Source organism: Pelophylax lessonae, assembly GCF_965119305.1.
Source record: "Pelophylax lessonae genome assembly, chromosome: 3".
Lineage (NCBI taxonomy): Eukaryota > Metazoa > Chordata > Amphibia > Anura > Ranidae > Pelophylax > Pelophylax lessonae.
This window is the reverse complement of record NC_138770.1, coordinates 657,173,686-657,188,742: the sequence shown is the minus strand read 5'-3', so window position 1 is coordinate 657,188,742 and position 15,057 is coordinate 657,173,686. Positions and strand designations below refer to the sequence as shown.

Genomic DNA, 15,057 nt, shown 5'->3' with positions numbered 1-15,057 from the left:
GTTTTGGGCCTGAGCCAGCCTAGTGAAAGGAAAAGCAGCACAGTGATTAGCTCTATTCTGTCACTCTGCTATCTTCTCCTATCAACATCCTTTTTGTCAAAATATGAATTGATTGGTTCCTTGTGCTGCTACCTCCTCTCACACTCCAGCCCTTCTGTACAGGGACTGCAAGAGGCTGATAGCAGGTCACATTTAGGTACTTGCACTGCCAATAGGTAAATAAATTTCAATAATGTATTAATGATTACAGAGCTGCATTCATTTGTCTTTTGTATCTGCCTTGAGTTAATTTTCAAATAGGTCATCCTATCAATTTCTTTAGATATGTGTAGTTTTCATTGTCCTTTGGTGCATTCAGCTTTTTGGCTGGATTTTTGCTTTAAAGTGGTTGTAAACCCTTTCATATACTTGCTGACTTGACAAGCCTTGGGTGATACCCAGAGATGAAACCAGTAATCCTGCATAAGTTGTATCTATTTATTTGCAGCCCTCTCTCTTCTCTACATCTGCTCAAAGCCCAGAATGTACACATTTCTGAGTTCTAGAAGGCTGGCTGCAGGGATCTGATGTCACACACTGCACAGCATAGAGCAGGCAGCTGAGTGTAATCTGAGACCTGAGTTGAGAGAATAGACAGGCCCCCTCTACACAGTCTCATAGGAAAACATACACAGCTGAGGCTGCCATTCACCTGCTGTGTGCTAGGGAGGATCTCCCAGGATTGTCTGGTTTCAGCATAGACTGCCAAAAGTGACTCATGCAGATAGCAAAGAAATGAGCAGACAGAAATTATTTTCCTTTTTTCTCCCGTCTGGGGAGGGGAGTACACAATCTTGTGGGGTTCTGAGCAGGGGCAGACTGGCAACTTTCGGCCCTGGGGGCAAGTACAAACCAGAGGCCCATGGTGCAGCAGCTCGCCCCCTCCCCCCTCCCACTCTCCTTCTTCCGGTCCTCCTTCTGATCCCCATTCCAAGCTGAAGCCCTGCTCCAGATACTCTCTACTTACCGGCTGAATCTGGGTTCCCAACCTGGCCAGCAGGGGGCGGATGGGAGAGCTGGGATAGCTTGGTTGGGGCTGGCTGTGGGATAAGAGTCTCAATTGGGGCATGGAACCGGCCTCTGCTCAGTCACCGTTTACACCATCCATGCTGGGGGGAGATCTGCACTCTGTCCTTGTCTTCAAACCGCACTCAGTAGATCAGTGGCATGGACTTTTTAATTCTCTTCACCAAGAATCCTTTAGGCATGTCTGTGGCAGAAGCAGTGCAGTCTTTTTACGGGGCATCAGAGTGGCCCAGGAGGCAATTGCCCCCTGGCCCAGTCCTCCCCTGGTTCTGAGAAAAAGCGTAGAAGAAGAACTGATTTACAGTCTGGGATGAGCCACAGGGCCTCTTAACTACAGAAATGCTGTTTCGTGCCATTATTTGGACTATGCTTTTGCTGTTATCTGAAATGTTATGTTTTATTGCATCATGTAGGAAAGTCAAAGAAGTGTATTTAAAACTATAAGCCTCAGTGTGGATATGTAGAGAAGTGCCTACTACAGCCATTATCTGGGAATGGAGCAGGAGGTGGGAGTTTCCAGTGCAAACCTGACTGTCTGAGCCCTGAAAGCTGACGTGTGGGCAAAGTGGATGACTACTCTTGGGGGAAGAGGGGACTAATTGTACATGGGCCAGGAGGATGGGAAGGTTAGGCCTTGGGCCTTCATTCGTGCACCTTATAACATGTGGTTTGGGGCTGGACTGTTGCTTTGGATAGAGGCAAGTACACACTATAGAAGGATATGCTTTGTTCTGAATTCATTTCAGAGGTTTACAACCACTTTAACTTTGAAAAATGTTCAAAAAGTTGAAAGAATGGATTTACGCACATTTTTGTCCTTCAGGGGTTAATGAATCATGGCTTGCTAAGATGATGTCACACATTTTAGATTTAGAGTTTCTTCTAATTTATTTCAGCCAGTGCCAGTATAAAGAGTCTGCTTTATAAGGCTTTTATAGTAATATGTGAAAGCAAGCTTTGAGATTAATTAAAAACAGTTTACTCTATGTCTATAAAAGAAAGTGGGTTTTGGATGAAGCCTAAATCACATGGACTTTCTGTTTTGTAAATGTTGTGTAGCACCACAGAAGTCGCTGGGACATGAAGTGAATGAGCTTACGTCCAGCCGGCTGCTCAAATTAGAGATGGAAAACCAAACTTTGCTGACCACAGTGGAAGAGCTGAGAAATGCCATGGGCTCCACGGAGGGTGCTAATGCCAAAATCCTGAAAATGGAAAAAGAAAACCAAAGACTAAGCAAGAAGGTAATGTTAATGTTATGTGGTGGTTCTCCAAACACATTGTAAAAATATGACATACACTCGGAAAAAAAGTTGATACAATTTGGGAAACTTTTTGTTGACCTGACTATTAGTCATATCCCTGCAGGTTGGTATGTAGGCAGGGCCGAGAGAATGTTGGTACATCGTTGCTAACGGGCCTCCCTCCCAATTTTTACATTAGGGTGGGCCCCGCTCCCTAAAGGAGCAATTCAATATTTCACCAGCATACACAGTAACTTGACACGACGCTTCAGCTCGCTTCTTCCTCAGCTGTGCCGGGTACCAGTTTTGGAATTGGCCACCCACAGTTGGTTTTCAGTGCTTTACTTGCAGTAATGTCAGGGTATATATACTATGTACCTGTTCTTACAAATTCCCATGGTGGTTGTCAGTACTTTCCCCATAGTGGGCATCCTTTGTTCTGTCCCTGTAACTAGTCCTTTCTAGGGCACCAGGACCCTAGTAAAGTGTTACTAAACCCAGAACCTGCATTCACTATATCTGGTCTCCCACAGTACACGGGACATGGAAATGTAATTATTTTAGTAAATATAAACTGATAAATACCTTTTCTTATCAGCAATATATAGCAGCCTTGTGGCTTGTATCGCTTCCTAGTAAAGCTTGTAGGAGGAATTTTCATTCTCCCCTGACCCTCTGTCTGGGCTGTGCTGATTGGCCCTGTTAAGATCACATGCACACTCCCAAAAAAAAAACTTTCTAACACTACACACCAAACTGAGAATGTGCTGTCTGTCCTCTGGCTCTGTAAATAGCAGGTTATTTTTTGGAGACAGTGAAAGAAGGGGAGGATCAGAGACACAATTAAACCGCCTTTATACACAATGCAAAGGATTAAGCATGCTTTACTGGATATACACACTGATTTTTCTGTTGTGGGTTTAGTAACACTTTAAGTAAAAATGAATGTTTTACAATCTAAACCCCCACAGCTTAAGGCCATGAGGCAAGTCTCTTTGGAATCTGGTTTCCTTGTGCCTATGCACAACAACTGGTAGCCAGTGCGATTTCCAGTACACTACACAGTCACAGGGATCAATTTACTGATACTCACAAGTCCCCAGGACAGCTGCCACCTTCCAACTTCCTCCAGACACTGTCTAGTGAGTAAGACAATATTTTTCCAAACCAGATCTCTTGTGGTGAGGTCTTACAATCCCCTTCTAAGCCGATCCATCCAGACTGTCAACCCTGACACCTCTGAGGCCTATAGAACAGACGCACAGTACATTGGTTGCCTGGGGGCAGCAGCCCCTCAGGCTCTGGAGCCCTCCCATGGAAAAGGAACTCAGCTCTCCAGTGCTTCAGACTATCCTCCTTCCATTCCCTTCTGGACACTCTTCCCCAGGGATTGGCTAAAGCATGATAAAATATTTGACTGGTTAAATCTCCTGCCCTAAGCCTTAGAAGCTTCTTCCAAAGGCAGGGAGAAGCAATCAAACTTCCAGCCTGGGAAACCCTGAATAGGCCAGGTCAAATGATCATTGCCCCCTTGATTGCAGAAGGAGCCAGAAACAAAATTTACCTAGCATGTTGTACTAGGAGCAGGGCCAGCACAAGGAGTAGGCAGGAGGGTCAGCTGCCCTGGGCGCAATGGTTTATTACAGGGATGTGGGCACTCTGACCCTAACCCTAGGGGAAGGAGGGGGTGCAGTTTGGCATCTTTGCCCTGAGCGCTGGATGACCTTGCCCCGGCTAGGAGGGTGCTACACAATCCTATGCAGTACCATGTTGGGTATATTGATGGCTGCAGTTGCTGACTATTAGATTAGAATAGCTTACAGGGAAGGGTCCTCCTTCCACACTATTAAGCATGGATGGGGGAAAGTGTATCTTCTTGAGAAATCTTACAATGTGCCAGCTTAATTCTGATTCAAGGAGGGTACCCCCAATTGTTTGGGACTGAGAATGCCACTAAACACTGAAAGGAGTATACACTGAAGTATTTAAAATATCAAATTTTATTTATACACAAAAATAACAAAATACTAAATATACAATGAATGCATATTCCAAACAATAAATGACTGGATATACAACAGAATTAAAATTGTATGCAAGAACAGACCATTTTCAGCACAGAAGACTCCTAGGTACAGCTGGTGGAAAGAACCGGACAGGACCCTACGCGTTTCGGGCTTAATTCTGATTGGGTGATCATAGAGAAGGCAGCATTTTTACATATTTTGAAAATACTAGCAAAGCTTGGCATATGCAAAAAACAATTCAATATAAATCTGTTGTAGAGTTTGCTAACACTCTTGCTAGTGTATAGGGATGCTGTTTTAGTCCCCGTTCACACTAGGGCGACCTGTGAGGCGACCTGGTCGCCTCACAGGTCGCCGTAGGTCGCCTCCCATAGGGAAGCTGCAGACCCGTTCTAATAGGAGCGACACAAGTCGCTCCGACTTAGAAAAAGGGTCCGGAGCTTCTTTGGGGCGACCAGGAGGCGACCGCCATAGACTTCAATGTTATGAAGTCCGTGGCGGCCGCTCCGAGGTCGCGGCGTGCTGCTCGCACCGCGACCTCGGAGGTCGCGGTGCGAAGTAGCGTCGCCCCTATGTGAACGGGGCCTTACTTGTTTGTGCAGTTTGAAGTCTGTTATCTATACAATTATAAAATTACTTTTTAATTCAAATAATAGTGTTTAGCATGGTAATTAGGTAATTTTTATTTTTTTTTTTTTACGGTTGTTTATGCTGTTTAACAAAAATCTTCAGGACTGAGCAGGAGGCTTTGCAAGCTATAAACATTTTACACCTTTTTTTTTTTTTTCAGCTTGAGAAAATAGAAGCAGAGCTAATTCACGAGCGTCAGACCATTGAGAGCAGCCAACAAATGAGCGATGACCTTATGAAGGAAAAGTCGCAGCTGGAGAAGATCATAGAGACGCTGCGTGAGAACTCCGAGAGACAGGTATGAAGGTGACGGTCGCAGTTCGGATGATGTCCGCGGTCGCAGATGTCTCACAAATTCAATGAAGGAGAAAAACTTAATTTCCCTACCCTTCTGCAGACTGTCAACATCATAGCTAATGGGGCTCATTGCTCTAGTTCCTCCTAATCTTGTTAATGATATGGACATTCATCACCTTCTTTAACTAGTACCATATGGCTTCCTTCAAAGACTTAATTCCTATAAATGACCAGAGTCTTAATCGTCAGTCTCCTTCTAATAGGTGCTTAGATTTTCAAAGGAAATGCGCAGTATTTTAAATAGGGTGAACACAGGGGGTGAGATCCCATTGAAAACAGTGGGCACCAGGAGATCTGCCCATCTGCGCTCAAACAATGTAATACTTCCGCTTTTTGGGTGACATTACTGTGTAGCACATGCACGATAAAAGCTTTCCTTTTCTTTACCTCAGTGTGCAGTAAGGACATCATTGGGGTTGATTTACTAAAGGCAAGTAGAACGTTGCACTTTGCAAGTGCAGTTGCACTAGTTTTCCCCAGAGCGAAGTGAATGTGGTAAAGCTCTGCTGATTTCCATCATCCAACCCTGTGCAAGAAAAAAATGCCTTTTTTTTCCTTCCACCTAAATGAATACTTTTTACAAAGTGAAAAGAGAAGTATGGGGTTTGGGGTTATTATACTTACCTAGGTGGATGCAGCATCGGTCCAATTCTGCATCTATCCCCCGACACCTCTGCACAGGGCTGCTGATAAGGCAGTACAACTGGTCCTGTTTTACTGCACCCAGACCTCATCAGCTAAACAGGGGGGCCCAGGCCAACTTCATTGTTAATTTCTGTTCAAATTAATAAATTGATGTTACTAGACCACACCTCCAATCATACTTTCGTACCAGGACTTAAATGACATTTAAGAAACAAAAAAGAAGGGCGCACCAACCTAGCACATTATCCTCAATAATATGGCTTTATTAGTACAACATATAAAATGGCTACTCACAAACAAATTTAGGAAATAATCATATCAAGCTCAATCGCTCCAGTGTCAGGAATAGTCCATGTGTTAGTCCATAGTCCTGTTAAGATGACGGCCGACGCGTTTCGAGGCTTAGCCTCTTCCTCAGGGCCACATTTGTTTCTTTTTGCCTGTAGTACTGTTGGACTACCCCAGTCCTTATAGGGCAGCAAGACTCTAGCCATCCGAGACGCCATATGTGAGTCCCGTGGGAAGTGTGGTCGGGGAGCTTGGATTAGAAGCGCAGGAGAAAGGTGGTATCACCATATCGTTTTGGAGCACTTAAATTACATTTCCCTGGTCCCTATCACGTCAACAGAGGAGCCCAGGAGGTGGGAGCAGAGGAGAGACTTTTTAGTTTAATTATCGCAGATAAAGTCAGTGCCGCTGTTCTGCTGCACCTTGGGGGTGGAGGCAGGGTTGGGGGGGGCCCCATCAGGAAGACTGTATGGGGCCCCATCATTTCTAACAGCAGCCCTGCCTCTGCACTGAGAACCGAGCAATGGAACACCGCCGATAGCAGACCTCTCTCCTCTACAGCCCTTCAAAGTCCAGAATTTACGCAGCATTTATGAGCTTAAGGCTCCATGTACACGGGACGTTGTTAAAAGTCCCTTTGAATGCTGGAATTTTTAGGACGTTTTAAACGTCCGTTGGGTCGCGTTTGCACCCGCGTTTAGCGGGCGTTTGCTTTTAGAGCCGTTCCTAGAGGTCAAAAAAATGATTCCCCTTTAAAATGGAAAAACGCAAACGCTAAACGCGGGTCATTGCGTTCCAAAAAATGTCCCTGAACTCAACTGCCTGCAAATGACTGTAAACGACCCTGTGTACATGGACAGATAAGATAACATGTAGGTGGGTTCAGGGGCTTCTGAAAAAAACGCCCAACTGCTCCTAAACGGCCATTTACAAAGTCCCGTGTACATGGAGCCTTAGAAGGCAGGGGGCTGGGATTCAACGTCACATACTGCACATCATAGAACTGAGAGCTGAGTGTAATCTGAGGCCTGAGTGGAGGAAATGGACACCCCCCCACACACACACACACACACACACACACACACACACACACACACACACACACACACACAGTCTCATAGTGCAATATGCACAGCTGAAGCTGTAAGTCACCCATTGGTCACCTGTTGTGTAATAGATTGGCGTGAGGACCATCTCTCGGGATTGTCTGGTTTCGGCATAGACTGTCAGAAGTGACTCCTGCACATAGCAGAGGAATGAGAGAGGAGACAGAAATTACATTAGGAGCTTTGGATAGATATAAAGAGATAATTTGTTCATTTTTCATCTCTGAGTTTTACAACTACTTAAAAGTGACACAAACTGTAGCTTCTATGTTTTTGTGCTTTTGGTACCATTACCAGGAACGTCTCGCCTTATGGGTGAGTTACTATTTGAGTTCCATCTACTAAAACCTTCAAATAAGTGAAAAAAGATATCAGATATTGCTGAATTAATGGCTGGAGGTGACGTTGTTGCAATGGGGCCACAGAGGGGCAATTTTAGTGTGTGGAAGTGCTGGAGTGCAGATGAAGGGCTGAAGCAGTACTTGTTATGCCGCCAGTGTCATTGCATATGTTAAAGTAGAGATATCATCGTATGCTTCCTGCTATCCTGTCCACCCAACTTCCTGAAAGTCTTAAAAGCTACCAAGAGTCCTGGTTAATGACTCAGCATTACTGATGACCAAAATAGGCCTTGAATGACAGATTTATAATGATCCCAATGAAAAAAAAACCCCAACAGGCATTGGGATTTTGATGTGAGTTCATACAAAGTAATGAGGACAAGAAAAATTTGAGAACTCTGGTTAAGTTGCTCATAACACAGGAATCATTTCCAGTGAGCACCTAGCAGGTTACCAGAAAAAAAAAAAAAACATGCACTTATTTGAAGGAGCACCAGACCAAAGGATAAGAGTCCAAATGTATTCCACTGTTTATTTTCCAAAGCCAAAAGTATAAAATTTAGTTGTACAGATGTAGATTTAGTCGTACAGATGTGGACCTAAACTAGCTTTGGATTGGAACCATTGTAATTGACAAATGTTTACTGGAATTTGTACTTTTAATTGATTAAGGCCGGGGTCTCCAAACTATGGCCTGCTACAAGATTTTATCTGGCCCGCAGCTGATGTGTGCAGACTGAGAATCCAGATCAGTTTGTCTCAACTGATGGGGACCCTGATATAGGGGGCACTCTAATGGGGACCCAGATGTAAAGGGGAGCTCTGATGGAAGGGGGACTCTGATGGGGATGCAAATATGAGGGGTACTGATGTTAGGGGGGACTCTGGAGGGGACATTGATTTAAGGGGGGGGGGAACTCTGATGAATACTTTGATGTAAGGGGAGACTCTAATGGGGACACTGATGTAAGGGGGGACTCCTTAGGTTAACTCTGATGTGGATCTTGACATAAGGGGGGACTTTGCTATATTTTACCAAAAGTGGTTGTAAACCTTACATTAACCCAGTGAAGTGACTGGCCTCAGATGATACACAGAGATGAAACCAATCCTCCTACAGTAAATGTACATGTTTATCTAGAGTTTTCTCTACAGCTGTTCAAAGTCCAGAATTTATAAAGCTTGTCTGAGCTTTCAGAGAACATGGGGCAGGGAGCTGAAGTTACACTCTGCAGGGCTCAGTGACTAGGGCTCTGAGAGCTGATTGGAGGGAAGGGACACACCTTTCACACACAGGAACAGAGCTGAGACTGTCAATCAGCTGGAGCTCCCTCCCCATCACCTTTTTTTCTTGGTGCCATGAAAACTCGTCAAAGGTGATTCATGCCGATAGCAGAGGAATGAAGCAGCAGACAGAAATGACACTTAGTGCTCTGGATTGAGATGAGTACACATATAGAGCAGTGGTTCTAAACTCCTGTCCTCAGGATCCACTAACAGGCCAGGTTTGCAAGATAACTAAATTACATCACAGGGGATCGCATTTGCTGCTCAGGGATTGCAGTATTCTAGTCTGCATCTCTCCAAAGTAATACTTAAAATCTGGCCTGTTAGTGGGTCCTGAGGACCGGAGTTGAGAACCACTGCTATAGAGGGATATGCTTTGTGTCAATTTCATGTCAAAGGCTGTCCGTCACTTTTCATTTTTTTTCTTTTGTTCTGAATCCTATTATTCTGATTTACAAAAAAGACCCTAACTAAATATATTCTTTTATTTAGTATTCATTTTTTTTATAAAGCAGATTTTTTTCAACGCGTAAATATTTGTAAAATATACGATGTAGCCCTAGTACTGTTTGGAGACCCCTTTTTTAAGGGATAGACTCCTAAAATGAAGCCTTAGTTTGCAATTTCTGCATTACAACTGTAGGAATTTTAAACAAAATTTACCCAGAATTAACCTTATAGATGTAATATTTGTGGATGGTTTGCCAGTAATGCACTCCTCATTAGTTAACATCAGTAATAGCATTAGAATCGATGCATTACTTCAGATGGGAGAATAATTTTATTGTTGTTAGTTTCAGATTATATTACTACTTCCCAGTTCCTGGAGAATGTTGACTTTGATAGACATATCAGTTTTGTCATAAGTTATCTTTATGTTTGTGAATCTCGTATAAAATGTAAATCATTTAGGACATATTAAGTGTCCCATAACCTGCACCTGAGCTTGTGTTACAATGTCAGCTCCTACCATGCTACTGATCTTCATGTAGGAATTATCTACTTGCAAACATTTAGAAGTTTTGGGTTAAGGGCTTGTAATGCATGGGCAAGGGAAAATACTGTATATCCTATAATGTAACCTGTTCATACCCATGCGTTGTGTTGCCATGCATTATGAAAAAGTCCTGTGGGCTGCATTTAGGTGCACTGACTTACATTTTGCTATGCAATGAAGCTCACATTTTATCTTAATGCATGTATTTTAGCTGTAAACCCAGGCTGACTGCCATTGGCAGGTCCAAAACGTCACCACTGTCCATCTCCTGAACAGCCAGTGATGTAGGGAATACAGAGTATGATCATGGGCTAAAGATATAGAGTAGATATAGAGTAGAGTAGGGTAACATCGGTTCATGGGTATTTTTCTTTAGTGACCGGTCACTAATTGCAGAGAACTGAACACTTCCTTTTTTCTGCTCAGTGTGGCAGTGAGCCTTTTGGGGAGGAGATCCGAAGATTTCTGTACACAGCCTTCATACTGTGTTTCTCCGAAAATAAGACCTACCCTGAAAATAAGACCTCCTGTGATTTTCGGAGATGGCTGCAATATAAACCCTACCCTGAAAATAAGCCCTAGTTTTAAGGGTTTGTAAAATCCTAGAATCCACTACTGTTTTATATAGTGTCCAATGTGTGTATTTCTGTATTATAATTGTGCCAAATACCTTTGGTACAGCGCCGCTTGGCGCTCAGCTGATCTCCCGCTGCTCTCCTCCTCTTCTCCCAGCTGTCAGCGGGATCTCAGCCCCTCCCCTCTGCAGTGCTCAGAGCGTGGAAGAGAGCTCCGGCGGGTCACGGAGGTATTTGGCACAATTGTAATATGGGAACACACACATTGGACATGATATAATACTAATAATAGAGTGGATTCTAGGATTTTACAAACACTCGTTCCACACTGGGAGTTCCTCACAGGCAGGCAGGGAGAGTGGGAGAGAAGACAGCACATTACATGATAAGACCTGCCACGTGTCTTTTGGTGCCAAAATAATATAAGACTCGGTCTTATTTTTGGGGAAACACGGTATGCAGCATACAGGTGTCTACAAAAACTGTGCCTGTCTTCATTTCAGCCTGCAAAGCAACAACGTGCAATTATTTTGAAGGTGTGTGTGTTTGGGGGGGGGGGGGGGTTGCTTCTTTTCTATACCCACTGTATAGTGGCCTATTTATATATTATTATAGAGCAGTGAATGTGACTTTCACCATCAATTTACTGGTGGTGATTCCATTACGGTCAGTCACATGCTTCATGAATGTCAGAGTTGCTCCTTTAGAAACAAGAACTCTAGGGGGTATATTTCAAAGTATGTCTACATTTATATTAGGTTTTGAACTATTGTAAACATGTTTTAATAATTTAATTTAAATTACATTCTTTCTGTTTTTGTCTCCAAGATCAAAGGGTTGGAACAAGAAAATGAACATTTGAACCAAACCATCGCATCCCTGAGGCAACGTTCTCAGATTGGTGCTGAAGCCAGGGTGAAGGATATAGAAAAGGAAAACAAGATCTTGCATGAGTCTATCAAAGAAACAAGTAGTAAACTAAATAAGGTTGAGTTTGAGAAAAAGCAGCTCAGAAAAGAACTAGAACATTTTAAGGAAAGGGGAGAAAGAGCTGAGGACCTGGAAAAGGAACTCCATCGGGTGGAAAAAGAAAACGAACAGCTACAGAAGAAGATCACCAGTTTAAACATTGTCTGCGAAAAGGCAGAGTCCTTGGAACAAGAAAATGTTGGGTTAGAAATCGAAAACCGTAAACTCAAGAAAACCTTAGATAGTCTCAAAAATCTCAAGTATCAAATGGAATCATTGGAGAAGGAGAATACACAGCTTGAAGAAGAGAACTTGGACCTCAGGCGAATGGTTGAGTCATTAAAGAGCACAAATATTAGAGTAGCCCAGCTGGAGCTAGAAAATAAAGAGCTGGAAAATGAGAAAGGGCAACTAAAGAAAGGCATGGACCTTATGAGAGCCTCTTGCAAGAAAACTGAGCGTTTAGAAGTCAGTTACCAAGGGCTTGACACAGAGAACCAAAGGCTGCAAAAGGCTCTGGAAAATAGCAATAAAAAGATCCAGCAGCTTGAAACTGAGCTTCAGGAGCTAGAGACAGAAAATCATACCTTGCAGAAGAACCTAGAAGAGCTGAAAATCTCTAGCAAGAGACTGGAACAGCTAGAAAAGGAAACTAAGCTTTTGGAACAGGAGACCTGTCAGCTAGAAAAGGACAAGAAGCAACTTGAGAAGGAGAACAAAAGGCTACGCCAGCAAGCCGAGATTAAAGACATTACATTGGAGGAGGATAATGTGAAGATCTCAAATTTAGAGAGGGAGAATAAATTACTTACGAAAGAGACAAATGCATTTAAAGAGTCTTGTTCAAGGCTTAAAGAACTGGAAAAAGAGAACAAGGAACTTGTAAAAAGAGCGACTATTGATAAGAAAACACTAATCACTCTAAGAGAGGTAAGCCATTGGTATCCAATTATTCTACACTGTTGACATCTTAGGTAAACTGCTTTTAATGGAGCATCTACCCTTGCCTATCTAATATTGCTCCCCAATAACTGGTAATACACAAAGTTAGACCAATCCTCTGGCTGAGGTTCAGGGTGGACTAACTGTCAATTTTAACCTGGCACAGTTCACTCTTTTTGTCCATTAGTCTATTTAGTGTGAGTGCTCCAAACCGTGCCCAGGAAAAGTTAAGTGTACCGTGTCCAACACCACTTTGAAGAGGTGGTCCCAGGCACAGCTCACTTGTGGTCCAGTATGGTTCAGAACTCTCCATAGATGGAGCACAGAAGAAGAGATCCCTGTGGTCTGGTTGGCAGAGGTGATGATGTAAGTATGCCCAGGAACACGTGCTTATAGCTCAGTGTAAGTGCAGACCAGTAGGAGACTTGTGGGGAGGGACAATTGAACTTGGGCACAGCTCACCTCAACCGTGCCCAGTGTGAGCGCACTCTCAGACCACATATACAGTGCGCTCAGTCCTGAGCTACTAAATTGTATGTCTGTATCTGTTCAATAGTATTTGACTGTGCAATTCTATGGGACAACTCTCTGGGCACCATGTATGATATGCTTGAAAGCCTTTTTTATAGAATTTTCTTGGCAAATGTTTTTTATTGCACAGAGGTCTTTCCTCAGCCCTCTCCAGTTGCTGGGGTTGGAACTGGCATGTGCATAGCCAAACTGTACACACATACTGGGGCTATTTTAGACAGAAGCCAATTAACTTCCTAATCCCTGTGCCTCCCAATTTCAAGATTAATTGCATGTAACGTCAGGGAGAGGTAAAAGATCTGATGTATCCCATCGTCATAATATTTACTACAAAAATGGAGTCTCATAGCCCAGCTAGTCAGAATGTGCTTTCTGTGAACTTTGGGAACAGGTTTTGTCTGATCCATCTATTATGCATGCAGCCATATTTAACCAATTGCCGACCGTATAACTTACATATACGGCAGCAAGGTGGCACTGCTGTGCTGGATCACGTACCTAGTATGTGATCTGACACCTCTGGGTAGGGGGCGCGCACCGCCGATGGGCCACTCCTGCTGTAATTCTACACAACGGGAGCTGATCTGCAGATACCGCAAACTCGATGTCCGCCGGAACCCGCAGATCATTCGGTACAGAGGCAGGATGGAATTTTGTAAACAAGGCAAATTTCTGTTTTGCAAGTAGGAAAGACATGGATCCTGTGTTCCTGCAAAACAGGAACAAGGGTCCATGTCTTACCCTAGTAAAAGCACCTCCCATACTGTACTAAAACACTGGCTAGGTACACAGTTAACCCTTTGATCGCCCCTGATAACCCCTTCCCAGCCAATGTCATTAGTACGGTTACAGAGCATATTTTTAGCACTGATCACTGTATTAGCGTCACTGGTTCCCAAAAAAGTGTCAAATGTTTCAGTGTCCTATTTGTCTGTCTACCGCAATATCGCAGTCCTGCTATAAGTCGCTGGGCGGTATGTCATTGACTTGCATGTGCAGCGTTCGGCGGGCTTGGCGCCCCCCTCCGCTGCCTATTGCAAATTGGGGGGGGGGTGGAGGTTGGCATGTAAGGTCAATTTAGTCACGGATGCAAAGGGGGTGGGGCAGGGGGTGTGTGCTAGTCCTACATTCTTTTGGCAATAGGTGTCCCTTCTTAGCATCTCAAAAAGTTGGGCGGTATGTCATTGATTTGCATGTGCAACGTTCTGCGGAAATGAGGCCCCCTCTTCTGCCTATTGCAGATAAAGGGAGGTGACAGTTGACATGTCTGGTCAATTTAGTCACGGACACGAAGGGGGCGGGGCAGGGGGTGTCCTATTCCTATATACTTTTGCCAATAGGTGTCCCTCCTTCTTCCCATCTCAAAAAGTTGGATGGTATGTCATTGGCTTGCATGTGCAGCATTTGGCAGGCTTGACACCCTCCTCCGCTGTCTATTGCAGTTTAAGGGGGGGGGTGGCGGTTTGCAGGTGGCAAAAAATTGGCTTAACTGCGCGTTTTTTCTGCCCACCTATCACAAGTGTAAACAAGGCCTTCATTTTTTTTTTTTACTGTTGTAGCATGAAAGGTTTTGGAAGAGTTTACCACCCCTTGTCACAAAAATGTTGAGACCCCGTGCTCTCTACGCAGGTTTTCCCGCCCAAGCTGAAATCTGACTCGGATGCTATTTTTGTACCGAACGCCCAGCCGTTACACCATCTTCAATGTGTGGTTTTTATTTCTACAAGGACTGAAGGGAAATCCTGGACTGAAAAGGAAACCGAGCTTTGTGGTGGATTCTGAGAGGATCACGTTTCCTTTTTTCAACCAGAGAATTTTTTTTTTTTCGAGGAAGGAAGGGAGACGACTGATGTCGCATTCTATTATCTGCAGTGCCAGTTCAGATGCAGCTGTTCTGTTATTTTGTCTTTGTCAAACCATTCTGTGCACCCCACGTGGCCTTCAGAGGAAAATATAACAGGATGTTTTGTAGAAAATCACCACTCTGTAAATGTTAGGAGGAAAATCAGGTCATTTGTTTTGCTTTTTTCCTTTTTTCCTTTTTTTTTTGATA

At 43.7% G+C, this 15,057-nt stretch overlaps 1 protein-coding gene across 7 annotated transcripts in view; it reads left to right on the top strand.

Moving 5' to 3' along the window:
- The window catches only part of CCDC88A (coiled-coil domain containing 88A), a 338,561-nt gene that overhangs the window by 191,974 nt on the left and 131,530 nt on the right, over positions 1–15,057 (top strand). For all 7 annotated transcript variants that reach the window (XM_082250173.1, XM_082250171.1, XM_082250170.1 and 4 more), the window contains exons 13-15: positions 2,125–2,309; positions 5,127–5,264; positions 11,391–12,461. In XM_082250173.1, the coding sequence (XP_082106299.1) occupies positions 2,125–2,309; positions 5,127–5,264; positions 11,391–12,461 (1,394 nt within the window). The remainder of the gene's footprint in view (positions 1–2,124; positions 2,310–5,126; positions 5,265–11,390; positions 12,462–15,057) is intronic.